Source organism: Chiloscyllium plagiosum, unplaced genomic scaffold, assembly GCF_037043375.1.
Source record: "Chiloscyllium plagiosum isolate Xiang-an unplaced genomic scaffold, Cpla_swu_hap1 HiC_scaffold_42, whole genome shotgun sequence".
Taxonomy (NCBI): Eukaryota; Metazoa; Chordata; class Chondrichthyes; order Orectolobiformes; family Hemiscylliidae; genus Chiloscyllium; species Chiloscyllium plagiosum.
Genome location: NW_028270180.1, coordinates 9,963,386 through 9,978,707, shown reverse-complemented (window position 1 = coordinate 9,978,707; position 15,322 = coordinate 9,963,386). Strand labels below are relative to the sequence as shown.

General features: G+C 59.8%; 1 protein-coding gene across 6 annotated transcripts in view; it reads right to left on the bottom strand.

Annotated features, from left to right (window-relative positions):
* Positions 1–15,322, bottom strand: part of LOC122542484 (uncharacterized) — a 128,064-nt gene that overhangs the window by 100,311 nt on the left and 12,431 nt on the right. For all 6 annotated transcript variants that reach the window (XM_043680250.2, XM_043680251.2, XM_087981958.1 and 3 more), the window contains exon 2: positions 2,643–2,785. In XM_043680250.2, coding sequence (XP_043536185.2) covers positions 2,643–2,785 — 143 coding nt within the window. The remainder of the gene's footprint in view (positions 1–2,642; positions 2,786–15,322) is intronic.

Below are 15,322 nucleotides of genomic sequence, written 5' to 3'. Positions count from 1 at the left end.
TTCTCAACACTATCACCACTCCTTTTGCCTTTTGTTCCATGACACCAGTGATCTCAGTTGCCTGCGGTTCCCCCACCTTCCCTTCCATTGGTTCCTCCACCTTTTCTTTCTACAGTATAAAAGCCATCTCTTTTCCACCTCTCTCTTCTGTTCTAAGGAGTCATATTGGGTTCAAAATATTACATTCTGTTCCTGTCTCCACAGATGTTGCCAGAGCTGCCGAGTTTCCCCAGCACTTTCTATTTTTATTACAAGTTGGCTGCAAAATAACTGTTACATAAATAACTTGCAGCAAAATATTTCATTCCACACTGTGCTGCAGGAACACTTGCAGACCTACCAGGCTTTGAAGCAGTCTGGGAGCTGCTGTCTAGATTCCCTGTGCAGATGAGGATTTTAATGATCACAAAGAGTACAGTTTCTTATCCATTGGCACCACTGAGCTAACCAGACAAACAAACACTTCATATCACAATCGTCTACCCAGATCAACCTGTCCAATCCTGCCCTTGACTAATAAAATTTCATTTAATAGCTCATTCCACAATTAGGATGCCCCAATTATTTTATTGCAAATAGAGTCATCGAGTTGGAAACAGCATGGAAACAAACCCTTCGGTCCAACTTGTCCATGCCAGTCAGATTCCCTAAGTTAATCTAGTTCCATTTCTTAGCATGTGGCCTATTTCCCTCTAAACCTTTCCTATTCATATACCCATCCAGATGCCTTTTAAATGTTGCAATTGTACCTGCCTCCACCACTTCCTTTGGCAGCTCATTCCATACACGTACCATCCTCTGTGCGAAAAGGTTGTCTCTTAGGTACCTTTTAAGTCTTTCCCCTCTCACCTTAAACACACACCCTCTAGCTTTGGACTCCCCTACCCTTGGAAAAGATCTTGACTAATCACCCTATCCACGTCCCTCCTGATTTTATAAGGTCACCCCTCAGGCTCTCGCACTCCAGCGAATAGCCCCAGCCTATTCAGTCTTTCCCTATAGCTCAAATCCTCAAACCCTGTTGTAATGATTGAAACCAGGTGGATTTTGTTGACCTGAGACCCTTGATCGGGGTTGTAAACCTGGGCCAATCGGGGAGCCCTGGCTGACAGATAAAAACAGGGGATACAACTCAGGGACTGATTCTGAGCTAGCTGGCCACATGTAGATAAAGAGTGACTTGTGAAGGGGGTATTAGCCTCTGGACAGTTACTTCAGAAGTTCTGTTCTCGGTATTGAGACCATTGTAATGCAGGAAACAAGGCTGCCACATTGTACACAGGAAGCTCCCAAAATAAAAAGAAGTGGGGATAATTACCTGGTTTCTGTGATGTTGAGTGAGGGACAGAGAACTGTCATGGCATTGGCAAGAACTACCTTGCCCTTTTTAAAACATAGTGCCACGGCATCTTTTAGGTTCACTTGAAGGGGCAACTGGTCTAACATTGCATCAAGAAAACGGTACTCCCAACAGTGAGGCTCCTCCTAAGAACTCCATTGCATGAGTCAGCTTGAATTTCTTTCCACAAAATGTCCCTTTCCAAATTGTATGCCTAATGTTACATAACTGTTCAAATTTGATATTATGTAAAATGCAACACAGATCGCTTGTTGTCGCTGCTGTGTGTGAGAGAGAGAGAGAGAGAGACACAGAGTGTGTCTCGCTCAATGTGTGCCTTTGTGTGTGTGTGTGTACGCGCGCATGTGCGTGTGCGTGTCTTGCTGTGTATGTGTGTGCATCTGTGTCTCACTGCGTGTGTGTGCATGAGTTTGTGTCAGTGTCTCACTGTGTGTGCATGCATATGGTTGTGTACATGTAGGTCTGTGTGTATGTATTTGCACGTGTTTGCGTGTGCATGTAGGTGTTTATCTGTGTGTACGTATATGCATGCGTGTGCGTGTATCTGTGTCTCGCTCTGTGTGTGTGCATGTGACTCTGCGTGTGTGTGTGTGTGTGTTCTGAGGTGCTCAAGCACGCTTGGAATTACAGGTTCCTTTGCAATATTCATTACATGTCAAGCACACAGCCCGAGAGGTGTTTACATATCTTTTAGCCCCTCAGGGCTCTGTGTTGAGGGGACCCTAGGTTTTGGCTTTTCCCTGCCTAGCTTCTGCAGCTACACTTTTGGTACATCACTCAGCAAATAACCCTAGACCTTGGCCAGTCTACAGCACCAACAGCTCCAGAAGACCAGCAAGTCTCAGGGAGACCAGAGCCTGCCTTTCACTGAACTGCTCATCCTCCAGCCACAGCTGCTGATTGCTTCAGTACGTCTCCCTGGGAACAGCCTGTGGAGCACAGCCTGTCCTACATCATGGAACTCGATAAAACCCCCTTTCCAGAAGTGTGCCAACAGGATTCTAAACTTCTCTCAGCCTGCGTCACTGGAGCCCAGTGCAACCAGTTTACACAAACCCGACTGACCCGAACCATCTCCTGCTCAATCCATCCTGGTTTCCATCAAATCTGTACCAGATCGGTCGGGCTTTTTATGATTATAGCAGCTCACAGGAGGGAAGAGATAACAGAGAAAGATCAGGAATTTGAATGTGTTAATTCTCCCGGATACACTAAAGCAGGCGTGAACACAAATACATTTTACTGAGATGGCAGATATCATCCAACAAATTCACGCTCCTACCTGCCACTGTCAGACAGATCATAGCAGCGCCTCCAAGCTAACCGCAGCAAGTTGTTTCGTGTCGCATTAACAGCTCCCGGACTGTTCACCGTGCAGCAGGGACTGGTCGGATCGAAGCATTTCAGGTCCTCTGGCAGAGAATCCTAAAGTGGTCCGAATGAAAAGGAGGGCTCAGGTCAGAAAGGAACCGTTCAGCACTCAACAGAGCTCCCTCCTCCACAATCTGAGAGTGAGGTGCTGTGGTTACTGTGCACACTATCAAGATGACAGCTTGCCAGCTTACTTAAAGCTGCACTGCTTATATAACGGGTTCAAAATGGTGAGGCAATTTAGGGCCCAATATCTGCCACTGAGTGAGTGTCAGGTTTGCACACATTCGATTGGGGTCCGCATTCTCATCCTACACTGCACAGATGCCAGGAGTTGAATTGGACTTGGCACCAAGGGCATGACAGACATTGTGAGTAGGGGGTTTGTTGGCGGATTGGAGCAGTGGCTGAGAGATGGTGGGGATGGAAGCGAGGGAGAGGAGGCGTGGGTGTGGGGTGAGTGAGGGCAAAATGGGGGGTTGGAATTGGGGCTGGGGGGGGAAGTGGGTTTGGTGGGGGTAGGGACTGGGGAAGGTGTTGACGGGAAGTGGGGGTGGGGAGTGTGGCTTCGAGTGGGGAGTGGAGAGTGAGGTGGAGAGTGGGAGTCGGGGTTGTGGGTGGGAGTGTGTGGGGGGGATTGGGGAGTGGAGAATGGAGTGGAGAGTGCGGTGGCGGGTGTGGGGGTGAGGGCGAGGTTTGTGGTTTGGGACTGTGGGGATGGAGAGTTGAGTGTGGAGTGGAAAGTGGGGGAGGGGATGTAGAGGTGGGGAGTGTGGAAAGTATTGATGGGGAGTGGTTGTAGTGTGGGTGGAGAAGGCTGTTAGAGGTTGGTGGAGAATGTGGTTGGGGAGTGAGGGCAGTGTGGGTGGGAAGTGGAGGCGGTATGGGTGGGGAGTGAGGGCATGTGTGGGTGGGGAATGCGGGTGATGTGGGTGGGGAGTGGGGACGGTGTGGGCGGGGAGCGAGGGGGGTGTGGGCGGGGAGCGAGGGGGGTGTGGGCGGGGAGCGAGGGGGGTGTGGGCGGGGAGCGAGGGGGGTGTGGGCGGGGAGCGAGGGGGGTGTGGGCGGGGAGCGAGGGGGGTGTGGGCGGGGAGCGAGGGGGGTGTGGGCGGGGAGTGAGGGGGGGGGCCGGGAGTGAGGGGGGGGTGGGCGGGGAGTGAGAGGGGTGTGGGAATGGTGTGGGTGGAGAGTGAGAGGTGGGGGTGGGGAGTGAGGGCAGAGTGGGCGGGGAGTGGGAGCAGAGTGGGCAGGGAGTGAGGGGGTGTCGGCGGGGAGTGAGATGGATGTGGGTGGGGAGTGAGGGGGGTGTGGGTGGGGAGTGGGGCAGTGTGGGTGGGGAGTGGAGGGGATGTGGATGGGAAGTGGGGATGGTGTGGGTGGGGAGTGAGGGGGTGTGGGTGGGGAGTGGAGGCGGTGTGGGTGGGGAGTGGAGGCGGTGTGGGTGGGGAGTGGAGGCGGTGTGGGTGGGGAGTGGAGGCGGTGTGGGTGGGGAGTGGAGGCGGTGTGGGTGGGGAGTGGAGGCGGTGTGGGTGGGGAGTGAGAAAGGTTTGGCTGGTGAGTGGGGGCAGTGTGGGGGAGAGTGAGGGGGATGTGGGTGGGAAGTGGGGATGGTGTGGGTGGGGAGTGAGAGGGGTGTGGGTGGGGATTGGGGGCAATGTGGGTGGGGAATGTGTGCGATGTGGGTGTGGAGTGAGGTGGATGTGGGTGGCGAGTGGGGGCAGTCTGGGTGGGGAGTGATAGGGTGTGGGTTGAGAGTGATGGAGTGTGGGAGGGGAATATGGGCAATGTGGGTGAGGAGTGGAGGCGGTGTGGGTGGGGAGTGAGGGCGGTGTGGGTGGGGAGTGAGGGCGGTGTGGGTGGGGAGTGAGGGCGGTGTGGGTGGGGAGTGAGGGCGGTGTGGGTGGGGAGTGAGGGCGGTGTGGCAGGGGAGTGAGGGCGGTGTGGCAGGGGAGTGAGGGCGGTGTGGCAGGGGAGTGAGGGCGGTGTGGCAGGGGAGTGAGGGCGGTGTGGCAGGGGAGTGAGGGCGGTGTGGCAGGGGGGTGAGGGCGGTGTGGCAGGGGGGTGAGGGCGGTGTGGCAGGGGGGTGAGGGCGGTGTGGCAGGGGGGTGAGGGCGGTGTGGCAGGGGGGTGAGGGCGGTGTGGCAGGGGGGTGAGGGCGGTGTGGCAGGGGAGTGAGGGCGGTGTGGCAGGGGAGTGAGGGCGGTGTGGCAGGGGGGTGAGGGCGGTGTGGAAGGGGAGTGAGGGCGGTGTGGAAGGGGAGTGAGGGCGGTGTGGAAGGGGAGTGAGGGCGGTGTGGGTGGGGAGTGAGGGCGGTGTGGGTGGGGAGTGAGGGCGGTGTGGAAGGGGAGTGAGGGCGGTGTGGGTGGGGAGTGAGGGCGGTGTGGAAGGGGAGTGAGGGCGGTGTGGAAGGGGAGTGAGGGCGGTGTGGGTGGGGAGTGAGGGCGGTGTGGGTGGGGAGTGAGGGCGGTGTGGGTGGGGAGTGAGGGCGGTGTGGGTGGGGAGTGAGGGCGGTGTGGGTGGGGAGTGAGGGCGGTGTGGAAGGGGAGTGAGGGCGGTGTGGAAGGGGAGTGAGGGCGGTGTGGGTGGGGAGTGAGGGCGGTGTGGGTGGGGAGTGAGGGCGGTGTGGGTGGGGAGTGAGGGCGGTGTGGGTGGGGAGTGAGGGCGGTGTGGGTGGGGAGTGAGGGCGGTGTGGCAGGGGAGTGAGGGCGGTGTGGCAGGGGAGTGAGGGCGGTGTGGAAGGGGAGTGAGGGCGGTGTGGAAGGGGAGTGAGGGCGGTGTGGAAGGGGAGTGAGGGCGGTGTGGAAGGGGAGTGAGGGCGGTGTGGAAGGGGAGTGAGGGCGGTGTGGGAGGGGAGTGAGGGCGGTGTGGGTGGGGAGTGAGGGCGGTGTGGGTGGGGAGTGAGGGCGGTGTGGGTGGGGAGTGAGGGCGGTGTGGGTGGGGAGTGAGAGGGGTGTGGGTGGGGATTGAGAGGGGTGTGGGTGGGGATTGAGAGGGGTGTGGGTGGGGATTGAGAGGGGTGTGGGTGGGGATTGAGAGGGGTGTGGGTGGGGATTGAGAGGGGTGTGGGTGGAGATTGAGAGGGGTGTGGGTGGGGATTGAGAGGGGTGTGGGTGGGGATTGAGAGGGGTGTGGGTGGAGATTGAGAGGGGTGTGGGTTGGGATTGAGAGGGGTGTGGGTGGGGAGTGTGGGCGGTTGGTGTGGAGTGGGGGAGTGTGGGCGGGGAGCGAGGGGGGTGTGGGTCGGGAAGCGAGGGGGGTGTGGGTCGGGAAGCGAGGGGGGTGTGGGTCGGGAAGCGAGGGGGGTGTGGGTCGGGAAGCGAGGGGGGTGTGGGTCGGGAAGCGAGGGGGGTGTGGGTCGGGAAGCGAGGGGGGTGTGGGTCGGGAAGCGAGGGGGGTGTGGGTCGGGAAGCGAGGGGGGTGTGGGTCGGGAAGCGAGGGGGGTGTGGGTCGGGAAGCGAGGGGGGTGTGGGTCGGGAAGCGAGGGGGGTGTGGGTCGGGAAGCGAGGGGGGTGTGAGTCGGGAAGCGAGGGGGGTGTGAGTCGGGAAGCGAGGGGGGTGTGGGTCGGGAAGCGAGGGGGGTGTGGGTCGGGAAGCGAGGGGGGTGTGGGTCGGGAAGCGAGGGGGGTGTGGGCGGGAAGCGAGGGGGGTGTGGGCGGGAAGCGAGGGGGGTGTGGGCGGGAAGCGAGGGGGGTGTGGGCGGGAAGCGAGGGGGGTGTGGGCGGGAAGCGAGGGGGGTGTGGGCGGGAAGCGAGGGGGGTGTGGGCGGGAAGCGAGGGGGGTGTGGGCGGGAAGCGAGTGGGGTGTGGGCGGGAAGCGAGGGGGGTGTGGGCGGGAAGCGAGGGGGGTGTGGGCGGGAAGCGAGGGGGGTGTGGGCGGGAAGCGAGGGGGGTGTGGGCGGGAAGCGAGGGGGGTGTGGGCGGGAAGCGAGGGGGGTGTGGGCGGGAAGCGAGGGGGGTGTGGGCGGGAAGCGAGGGGGGTGTGGGCGGGAAGCGAGGGGGGTGTGGGCGGGAAGCGAGGGGGGTGTGGGCGGGAAGCGAGGGGGGTGTGGGCGGGAAGCGAGGGGGGTGTGGGCGGGAAGCGAGGGGGGTGTGGGCGGGAAGCGAGGGGGGTGTGGGCGGGAAGCGAGGGGGGTGTGGGCGGGAAGCGAGGGGGGTGTGGGCGGGAAGCGAGGGGGGTGTGGGCGGGAAGCGAGGGGGGTGTGGGCGGGAAGCGAGGGGGGTGTGGGCGGGAAGCGAGGGGGGTGTGGGCGGGAAGCGAGGGGGGTGTGGGCGGGAAGCGAGGGGGGTGTGGGCGGGAAGCGAGGGGGGTGTGGGCGGGAAGCGAGGGGGGTGTGGGCGGGAAGCGAGGGGGGTGTGGGTGGGAAGCGAGGGGTGTGTGGGCGGGAAGCGAGGGGGGTGTGGGCGGGGAGTAAGGGGGGTGTGGGCGGGGACTGGGGGCGGTGTGGGTGGGGAGTGAGGCGGATGTGGGTGGGGAGTGAGGGGGGTGTGGGCGGGGAGTGAGGGCGGAGTGGGTGGGGAGTGAGTGGGGCAGTGTGGATGGGGAGTGGAGGGGATGTGGGTGAGGAGTGAGAGAGGTTTGGCTGGTGAGTGGGGGCAGTGTGGGGGGGGGGAGTGAGGGGGATGTGGGTCGGGAGTGGGGATGGTGTGGGTGGGGAGTGAGAGGGGTGTGGGTGGGGATTGGGAGCGGTGTGGATGGGGAATGTGTGCGATGTGGGTGTGGAGTGAGGTGGATGTGGGTGGGGAGTGGGGGCAGTCTGGGTGGGGAGTGATAGGGGTGTGGGTGGAGAGTGATGGAGTGTGGGAGGGGAATGTGGGCAATGTGGGTGAGGAGTGGGGGCAGTGTGGGCGAGGAGTGGGGGCAGTGTGGGCGAGGAGTGGGGGCAGTGTGGGCGAGGAGTGGGGGCAGTGTGGGCGAGGAGTGGGGGCAGTGTGGGCGAGGAGTGGGGGCAGTGTGGGCGAGGAGTGGGGGCAGTGTGGGTGGGGAGTGAGGAAGGTGTGCCAGGAGAGTGAGGAAGGTGTGGCAGGGGAGTGGGGAAGGTGTGGAAGGGGAGTGAGGGTGGTGTGGGTGGGGAGTGGGGGTGGTGTGGGTGGGGAGTGGGGGTGGTGTGGGTGGGGAGTGGGGGTGGTGTGGGTTGGAAGTGAGAGGGGTGTGGGTGGGAAGTGAGGTGGGTGTGGGTGGGAAGTGAGAGGGGTGTGGGTGGGGAGTGTGGGTGGTGTTGGTGTGGAGTGGGGGAGTTTGGTTGGGGAGTGAGGGGGCTGTCGGCAGGGAGCGAGGGGGCTGTGGGCGGGGAGCAAGGGGCTGTGGGCGGGGAACGAGGGGCTTGTTGGCGGGGAGTGAGGGGGGTGTGGGCGGCCTATGGGGACGGTGTGGGTGGGGAGTGAGGGTGGTGTGGGTGGGGAGTGAGAGGTGTGTGGGTGGGGAGTGAGGGTGGTGTGGGTGGGGAGTGAGGGTGGTGTGGGTGGGGAGTGAGGGCGGTGTGGGCGGGGAATGAGAGGGGTATGGGTGGTGAGTGAGTGGGGTGTGGGTGGAGAGTGAGTGGGGTGTGGGTGGAGAGTGAGAGGGATGTGGGTGGAGAGTGAGAGGAGCGAGGGGGGTGTGGGTGGGGATTGAGAGGGGTGTGGGTGGGGATTGAAGGGGTGTGGGTGGGGCTTGAGAGGGGTGTGGGTGGGGAGTGTGGGCGGTGTTGATGTGGAGTGGGGGAGTGTGGGCGTGGAGTGAGGGGGCTTTGGGCAGGGAGCGAGGGGCGTGTGGGCGGGGAGCGAGGGGCGTGTGGGCGGGGAGCGAGGGGCGTGTGGGCGGGGAGCGAGGGGGGTAGGGGCGGGGAGCAAGGGGCGTGTGGGCGGGGAGCGAGGGGCGTGTGGGCGGGGAGCGAGGGGCGTGTGGGCGGCGAGCGAGGGGCGTGTGGGCGGCGAGCGAGGGGCGTGTGGGCGGGGAGCGAGGGGCGTGTGGGTGGGGAGTGAGGCGGATGTGAGTGGGGAGTGGGGGCGGTGTTGGCGGGGAGTGAGGGGTGTGTGGGCGGGGAGTGGGCGGGGTGTGGGTGGAGAGTGGGGCGGTGTGGGTGGAGAGTGGGGGGGGTGTGGGTGGAGAGTGGGGGGGGTGTGGGTGGAGAGTGGGCGGGGTGTGGGTGGAGAGTGGGGGCGGTGTGGGTGGGGAGTGAGGAGAGGGAGGACCGTGTGGGTGGGGAGTGAGAGGGGTATGGGCGGGTAGCGAGAGGGGTGTGGGCGGGGAGTGAGAGGGATATGGGTGGAGAGTGGGGGCGGTGTGGGCGGGGTGTGGGGGAGAGTGGGTGGGTAGTGAGGGGGGTGTGGGTGGGTAGTGAGGGCAGTGTGGGTGGGGCGTGAGAGGGCTGTGGGTGGGGCGTGAGAGGGCTGTGGGTGGGGCGTGAGAGGGCTGTGGGTGGGGCGTGAGAGGGCTGTGGGTGGGGCGTGAGAGGGGTGTGGGTGGGGAGTGAGGGCGGTGTGGGTGGGGAGTGAGGGCGGTGTGGGTGGGGAGTGAGGGCGGTGTGGGTGGAGAGTGAGGGCGGTGTGGGTGGAGAGTGAGGGCGGTGTGGGTGGAGAGTGAGGGCGGTGTGGGTGGAGAGTGAGGGCGGTGTGGGTGGAGAGTGAGGGCGGTGTGGGTGGAGAGTGAGGGCGGTGTGGGTGGAGAGTGAGGGCGGTGTGGGTGGAGAGTGAGGGCGGTGTGGGTGGAGAGTGAGGGCGGTGTGGGTGGAGAGTGAGAGGGGTATGGAGAAAGTGAGGACTGCAGATGCTGGAGATCAGAGCTGAAAATGTGTTGCTGGAAAAGCGCAGCAGGTCAGGCAGCATCCAGGGAATTGGAGAATCGACGTTTCGGGCATAAGCCATTCTTCAGGAATGATTCCTGAAGAATGGCTTATGCCCGAAACGTCGATTCTCCAATTCCCTGGATGCTGCCTGACCTGCTGCGCTTTTCCAGCAACACATTTTCAGCAGTGAGAGGGGTATAGGCGGGTAGCAAGAGGGGTGTGGGCGGGGAGTGAGAGGGATGTGGGTGGGGAGTGGGGGCGGTGTGAGTGGGGAGTGGGAGTGGTCTGAGTGGGGAGAGATAGGGGTGTGGGTGGGGAGTGATAGGGGTGTGGTTGTGGAAAGTGGGCAGTGTGGGTGGGGAGTGGGTGTGTGTGGGTGGGGAGTGAGGGTGGTGTGGGTGGGGAGTGAGGGCGGTATGGGTGGAAAGTGGGGGCGGTGTGGGTGGTGAGTGGAGGCGGTGTGGGTGTGGAGTGGGGACGGTGTGGGTGGGGAGTGGGGGCGATGTGGGTAGGGAGTGAGAGGGATGTGGGTGGGGAGTGGGGATGGTGTGGGTGGAGAGTGAGGGCAGTGGGGGCAGGGAGTGTGGGTGGGGTGTGGGGGCGGTGTGGGTGGGGAGTGAGGGAGGTGTGGGGATGGTGTGGGTGGGCAGTGAGCGGGGTGTGGGTGGGGAGTGAGGGGGGGTGTGGGCGGGGAGTGAGGGGGGGTGTGGGCGGGGAGTGAGGGGGGGTGTGGGTGGTGAGTGAGAGGGGCGTCAGTGGGGAGTGAGCAGGGTGTGGGTGTGGGGTGAGAGGGGCGTGGATGGGGAGTGGGAATGGTGTGGGTGTGGAGTGGGGACGGTGTGGGTGGGGAGTGGGGGCGATGTGGGTAGGGAGTGAGAGGGATGTGGGTGGGGAGTGGGGACGGTGTGGGTGGAGAGTGAGGGCAGTGGGGGCAGGGAGTGTGGGTGGGGTGTGGGGGCGGTGTGGGTGGGGAGTGAGGGAGGTGTGGGGATGGTGTGGGCGGGGAGTGAGGGGGGGTGTGGGCGGGGAGTGAGGGGGGGTGTGGGCGGGGAGTGAGGGGGGGTGTGGGCGGGGAGTGAGGGGGGGTGTGGGTGGTGAGTGAGAGGGGCGTCAGTGGGGAGTGAGCAGGGTGTGGGTGTGGGGTGAGAGGGGCGTGGATGGGGAGTGGGAATGGTGTGGGTGTGGAGTGGGGACGGTGTGGGTGGGGAGTGAGAGGGGCGTGGGTGGGGAGTGAGAGGGGCGTGGGTGGGGAGTGGGGACGGTGTGGGTGGGGAGAGAGAGGGGTGTGCGTGGGGAGTGAGAGGGGTGTGCGTGGGGAGTGAGAGGGGTGTGGTTGGGGAGTGAGAGGGGTATGGATGGGGAGTGAGAGGGGTATGGATGGGGAGTGAGAGGGGTATGGATGGGGAGTGAGAGGGGTATGGATGGGGAGTGAGAGGGGTATGGATGGGGAGTGAGAGGGGTATGGATGGGGAGTGAGAGGGGTATGGATGGGGAGTGAGAGGGTGTGGGTGGGGAGTGAGAGGGTGTCGGAGGGGAGTGAGAGGGTGTCGGAGGGGAGTGAGAGGGTGTCGGAGGGGAGTGAGAGGGGTGTCGGAGGGGAGTGAGAGGGGTGTGGTTGGGGAGTGAGAGGGGTGTGGTTGGGGAGTGAGAGGGGTGTGGTTGGGGAGTGAGAGGGGTGTGGTTGGGGAGTGAGAGGGGTGTGGATGGGGAGTGAGAGGGGTATGGATGGGGAGTGAGAGGGTGTGGGTGGGGAGTGAGAGGGTGTGGGTGGGGAGTGAGAGGGTGTCGGAGGGGAGTGAGAGGGGTGTCGGAGGTGAGTGAGAGGGGTGTCGGAGGGGAGTGAGAGGGGTGTGGGTGGGGAGTGAGGACTACGTGGGTGGGGAGTGAGGACTACGTGGGTGGGGAGTGAGGGCGGTGTGGGTGGGGAATGGGGCGGTGTGGGTGGGGAATGGGGCGGTGTGGGTGGGGAATGGGGCGGTGTTGGTGGAGAGTGTGGGGGGTGTGGGTGGAGAGTGTGGGCGGAGTGGGTGGAGAGTGTGGGCGGTGTGGGTGGGGAGTGTGGGCAATGTGGATGGGGAATAGGGGCGATGTGGGTGGAGTGGGAGGGGAGTGAGAGTTGAGTGGGTGGTGTGTGGGTGGGGAGTGAGGGTGGTGTGGGTACGGAGAGAGAGGAGTGTGGGTGGGGAATGGGGAGTGTGGGCGGTATGGGTGGGGAGTGAGTGGGGGTTTGGTAGGGTGTGAGGGCGATTTGGGGGGGAGTGAGAGTGGTGTGGGTGGGGGGTGAGGGGGTGTGGGTGGGGTGTGGGGGCGATGTGGATGGGGAGTGAGAGGGTTGTGGGTGGGGAGAGGGGGCGGTGTGGGTGGGGAGTGAGAGGGGTGTGGGTAGGGAGTGTGGGCGGTGTGGGTGGGGAGTGTGGGTGGTGTAGATGGAGAGTGAGGGTGGTGAGTGAGGGCAGTGTGGGTGAGGAGCGAGGGTGGTGTGGGTGGGGAGTGAGGGCGGTGTGGGTGGGGAGTGAGGGCAGTGTGGGTGGAGAGCAGGGGCAGTGTGGGTGGGGAGTGAGAGGGGTGTGGGTGGGGAGTGAGGGCGGTGTGGGTGGGGAGTGAGGGCGCTGTGTGGGTGGGGAGTGAGTGGGGGTTGGGTGGGGTGTGAGGGCGGTGTGGGTGTGGTGAAGGTGTGGGTGGGGACTGAGAGGGGTGTGGATGGGGAGTGAGTGGGGTGTGGGTGGGGAGTGAGGGCAGTGTGGGTGGGGATTGAGAGTTGAGGGGGAGGTGTGTGGTTGGGGAGTGTGGGTGTGGAGTGAGAGTTGAGGGGGTGGTTTGTGGGTGGGGAGTGAGGGTTGTGGGGAGGTGTGTGGGTGGATAAGGCTGTTAGAGTTTGTATACAGCCAGCAGCTGCTCCCATTCTGGAGGTGTGGGGGTCTGGGGGTCTGGGGTTGGTGGACAGCACCCAGTCTGTGAGCAATGATGACGAGACTTCACGCACTCCACCCAATCCCATAGTGAGCAGAGATCACTCAGCGAGGGGTGGCCCGCTGTCCGAGCTGCCACACGGGCTGCTGTCATTTGCAGGTACCCCCAGTTTGAGTCTGGGCACTTAGCTGCTCATTCAGTTGCCTGTTTGCCACACGCAGGTGTGTGAGTTAGTTAGAGATGTTGCTCACAAATAAGGAAAAGGATTTTAGGAGACACACAATGACACTAGTGAACAAGGCACAGCGGTTCACCCTCAAGCGGATACGTTTCAGGGGATTGTTCCTGGAGTTGTGGGGGGAGCAGAATTTGGGTTGAATCAGCATGGCAGCCAGTAATCACAGCTTACTGATCACAGACAGTCTGTGAAGGGGAGAGAAGAAGTGTGTGGTGTATTAGCGTGCTCTGGATTTGACAGCGAGTTGGAAACCGTTTCAATCAGAACTTTCATCCGAGAGCAAGAGAGTATTTGGAGTGGATACAGCAATGCAGCACTCTGGCAAGCAAACTGCACTAACTGGATAGCCCATCCCAAGAGACGGCACAGGCTTGATGGGCCAAATGGCTTCTTCGCGAACTATACAGTTTGAAGATTGTATGGGCAATAAGGAGCTCAAATGTAACCAGGTCATAGTCCTCTGTTGCAACAATCTGATATTTCATTGATAGAGTCTCACACATCAGTTTACCATCAGGTGGCATGGTGGCTAAGTGGCTAGCACTGCTGCCCGGATTCGATTCCAGCCTCAGGCGACTGTCTGTACGGAGTTTGCACATTCTCCCCATGTCTGTGTCGGTTTCCTCCCACAGTCCAAAGATGTGCAGGCTAGATGAATTGGCCATGCTAAATTGCCCATAGTGCTCAAGGATATGCAAGTTAGATGCATTAGTCAGTAGAAATGGCAGGGGCGGGGGGGGTTTACTCTTCGGAGAGTCGGTGTGGACTTGTTGGGCCAAATGGCCTATTTCCACACTGTAGGGAGTCTATGACGTTACAATGAGAGAATTCAGTCAGTTGGCCTGTTCTTGTCTTTTATTTTCATGTGCTTGATGTGTGGGCTCAAATGTGACTCAGTAACTTTCCAAACTTCTGCCACCCAGAAGCACAAGGGCAACAGGCATACGGGAACACCACCGCACCCACATTCAAGATCCCATCCATGCCCCTCAGTATCCTGACTCGGAAATATATCACTGTCGCTGGGTCAAAGTTCTGGATCTCCCTCCATTACAGCTCTGTAGGACAATCTACATGGACATCAGGGTCCAAGAACACAGCTCCCCACAACCTTCGAGGGTAATAAGGGGTGGGTAATAAATAAATACTGCATTTGCTAGACATCTAGAATAAAAACTAATGATTGTTCTTCAGAATATTCTGAAGAACCATAAAGGACTCGACATATTAACTTTGCTTCTCTCTCCACAGATGCTGCCAGATCTAGAGTTTTGCCAACACTGGCTATTTTTATTATGGGCAATTAATATTGGCCCTGCCAGTGACCCCACAAACTGTGAAATGATATCCATGGAAATCAGGACGAGGGAACATTTCTATCAGTGAATTGGTGATTTCTGTGGGGTTTTTCTTTTAATTCATTTACAGGATGAGGGCACTGCTGGCTTGGTCTGGACTTATTGTCCATCTCTAACTGCCAGAGGGCAGCTAAGGGTAAATCCCATTGCTGTGGTCTGGAGTCACATGTAGGCCAGACCAGGTAAGAATGGCAGATTTCCTTCCCAAAAGGACATTAGTGAACTAGATGGGTTTTTCTGACAATCAACAGATTCCAGGACATGACCTCAGTCTCTGGATTTAACAGTCGAATGATAATACACTGGGCTGTCATCTCCTCGTATAGATATGGGGATAGAATATCTTTGTACTTCCACCTAGTGGTAGAGGTTTGCACTGCAAGCCACAGAATGGTGGCCCTGAAAGGATCCACAATACATTCAGCAAATGGAATATAATATTGTTATTACTGCGTGGGGTCTTAATAAGCACAAATGGATGTCTTTTCTCATTCAGATCACAAAGTGGTAAAGGGACAAATAATGCTCATTAAAGGGCTAAGCATGAGAATTCAAATTCCTGTTAACACATTTACACCTGTAACAATGTTCATTGCTGGATTTAAATCATTGCCACACTGAGACAACTATGTCTGATATCCATTCAGTCTGCCAAACCTCTGAGGGGCTCCACTGTCAGAGACTTCATGGATCATTGCACCACATGGCGTTCCATTGTGTATCACGTATGACTGAGGCTTCAGGGTTAATGGCATTAACTCATAGCAATGATAGCAATGGAATGCTCCAACCAAGCTCCATGTTCCTGGACAAGGCTAGCCAAAATCCAGTCTCCTGCTCTTGATCGTCATCGCTGCTGGAGGGTATGAACATTCAGGATTGGGCCCTTGAAAGATTTTGATGAGAAGAAACTGGTTGTATTGGTCAGGTAGGATTGCGGAAGGAATACTCAATGTTCTATAAAAAAATTACCAGGAGACGCAGAAAGTCCATCACAAACTTAAACTTTAATCTTGTAAAATCAAAGCTGTGGGAGCCAGCAAAATGTCTTCCCTGACTCCCCACAAGCTCTTTTGTTCTCCTCCAGTTTATACAATTTGTTGGTCCTGCACTTATTGGATAACATTAGCATAGCCAATCATGCTGGCTTGCTTTGTCTTTCTAAACTAATCATCGTCTGTCACACTGTTTCCCTCCATCTCGTTTAACCTATCACATTACAACACCATCATCTTCAGGAGTAGCTCAACTCCCAGTGATTTAACTAACTTATCACAATGTGCTACCATTATCTAACATGATCCCGGACATACGTTGGAATA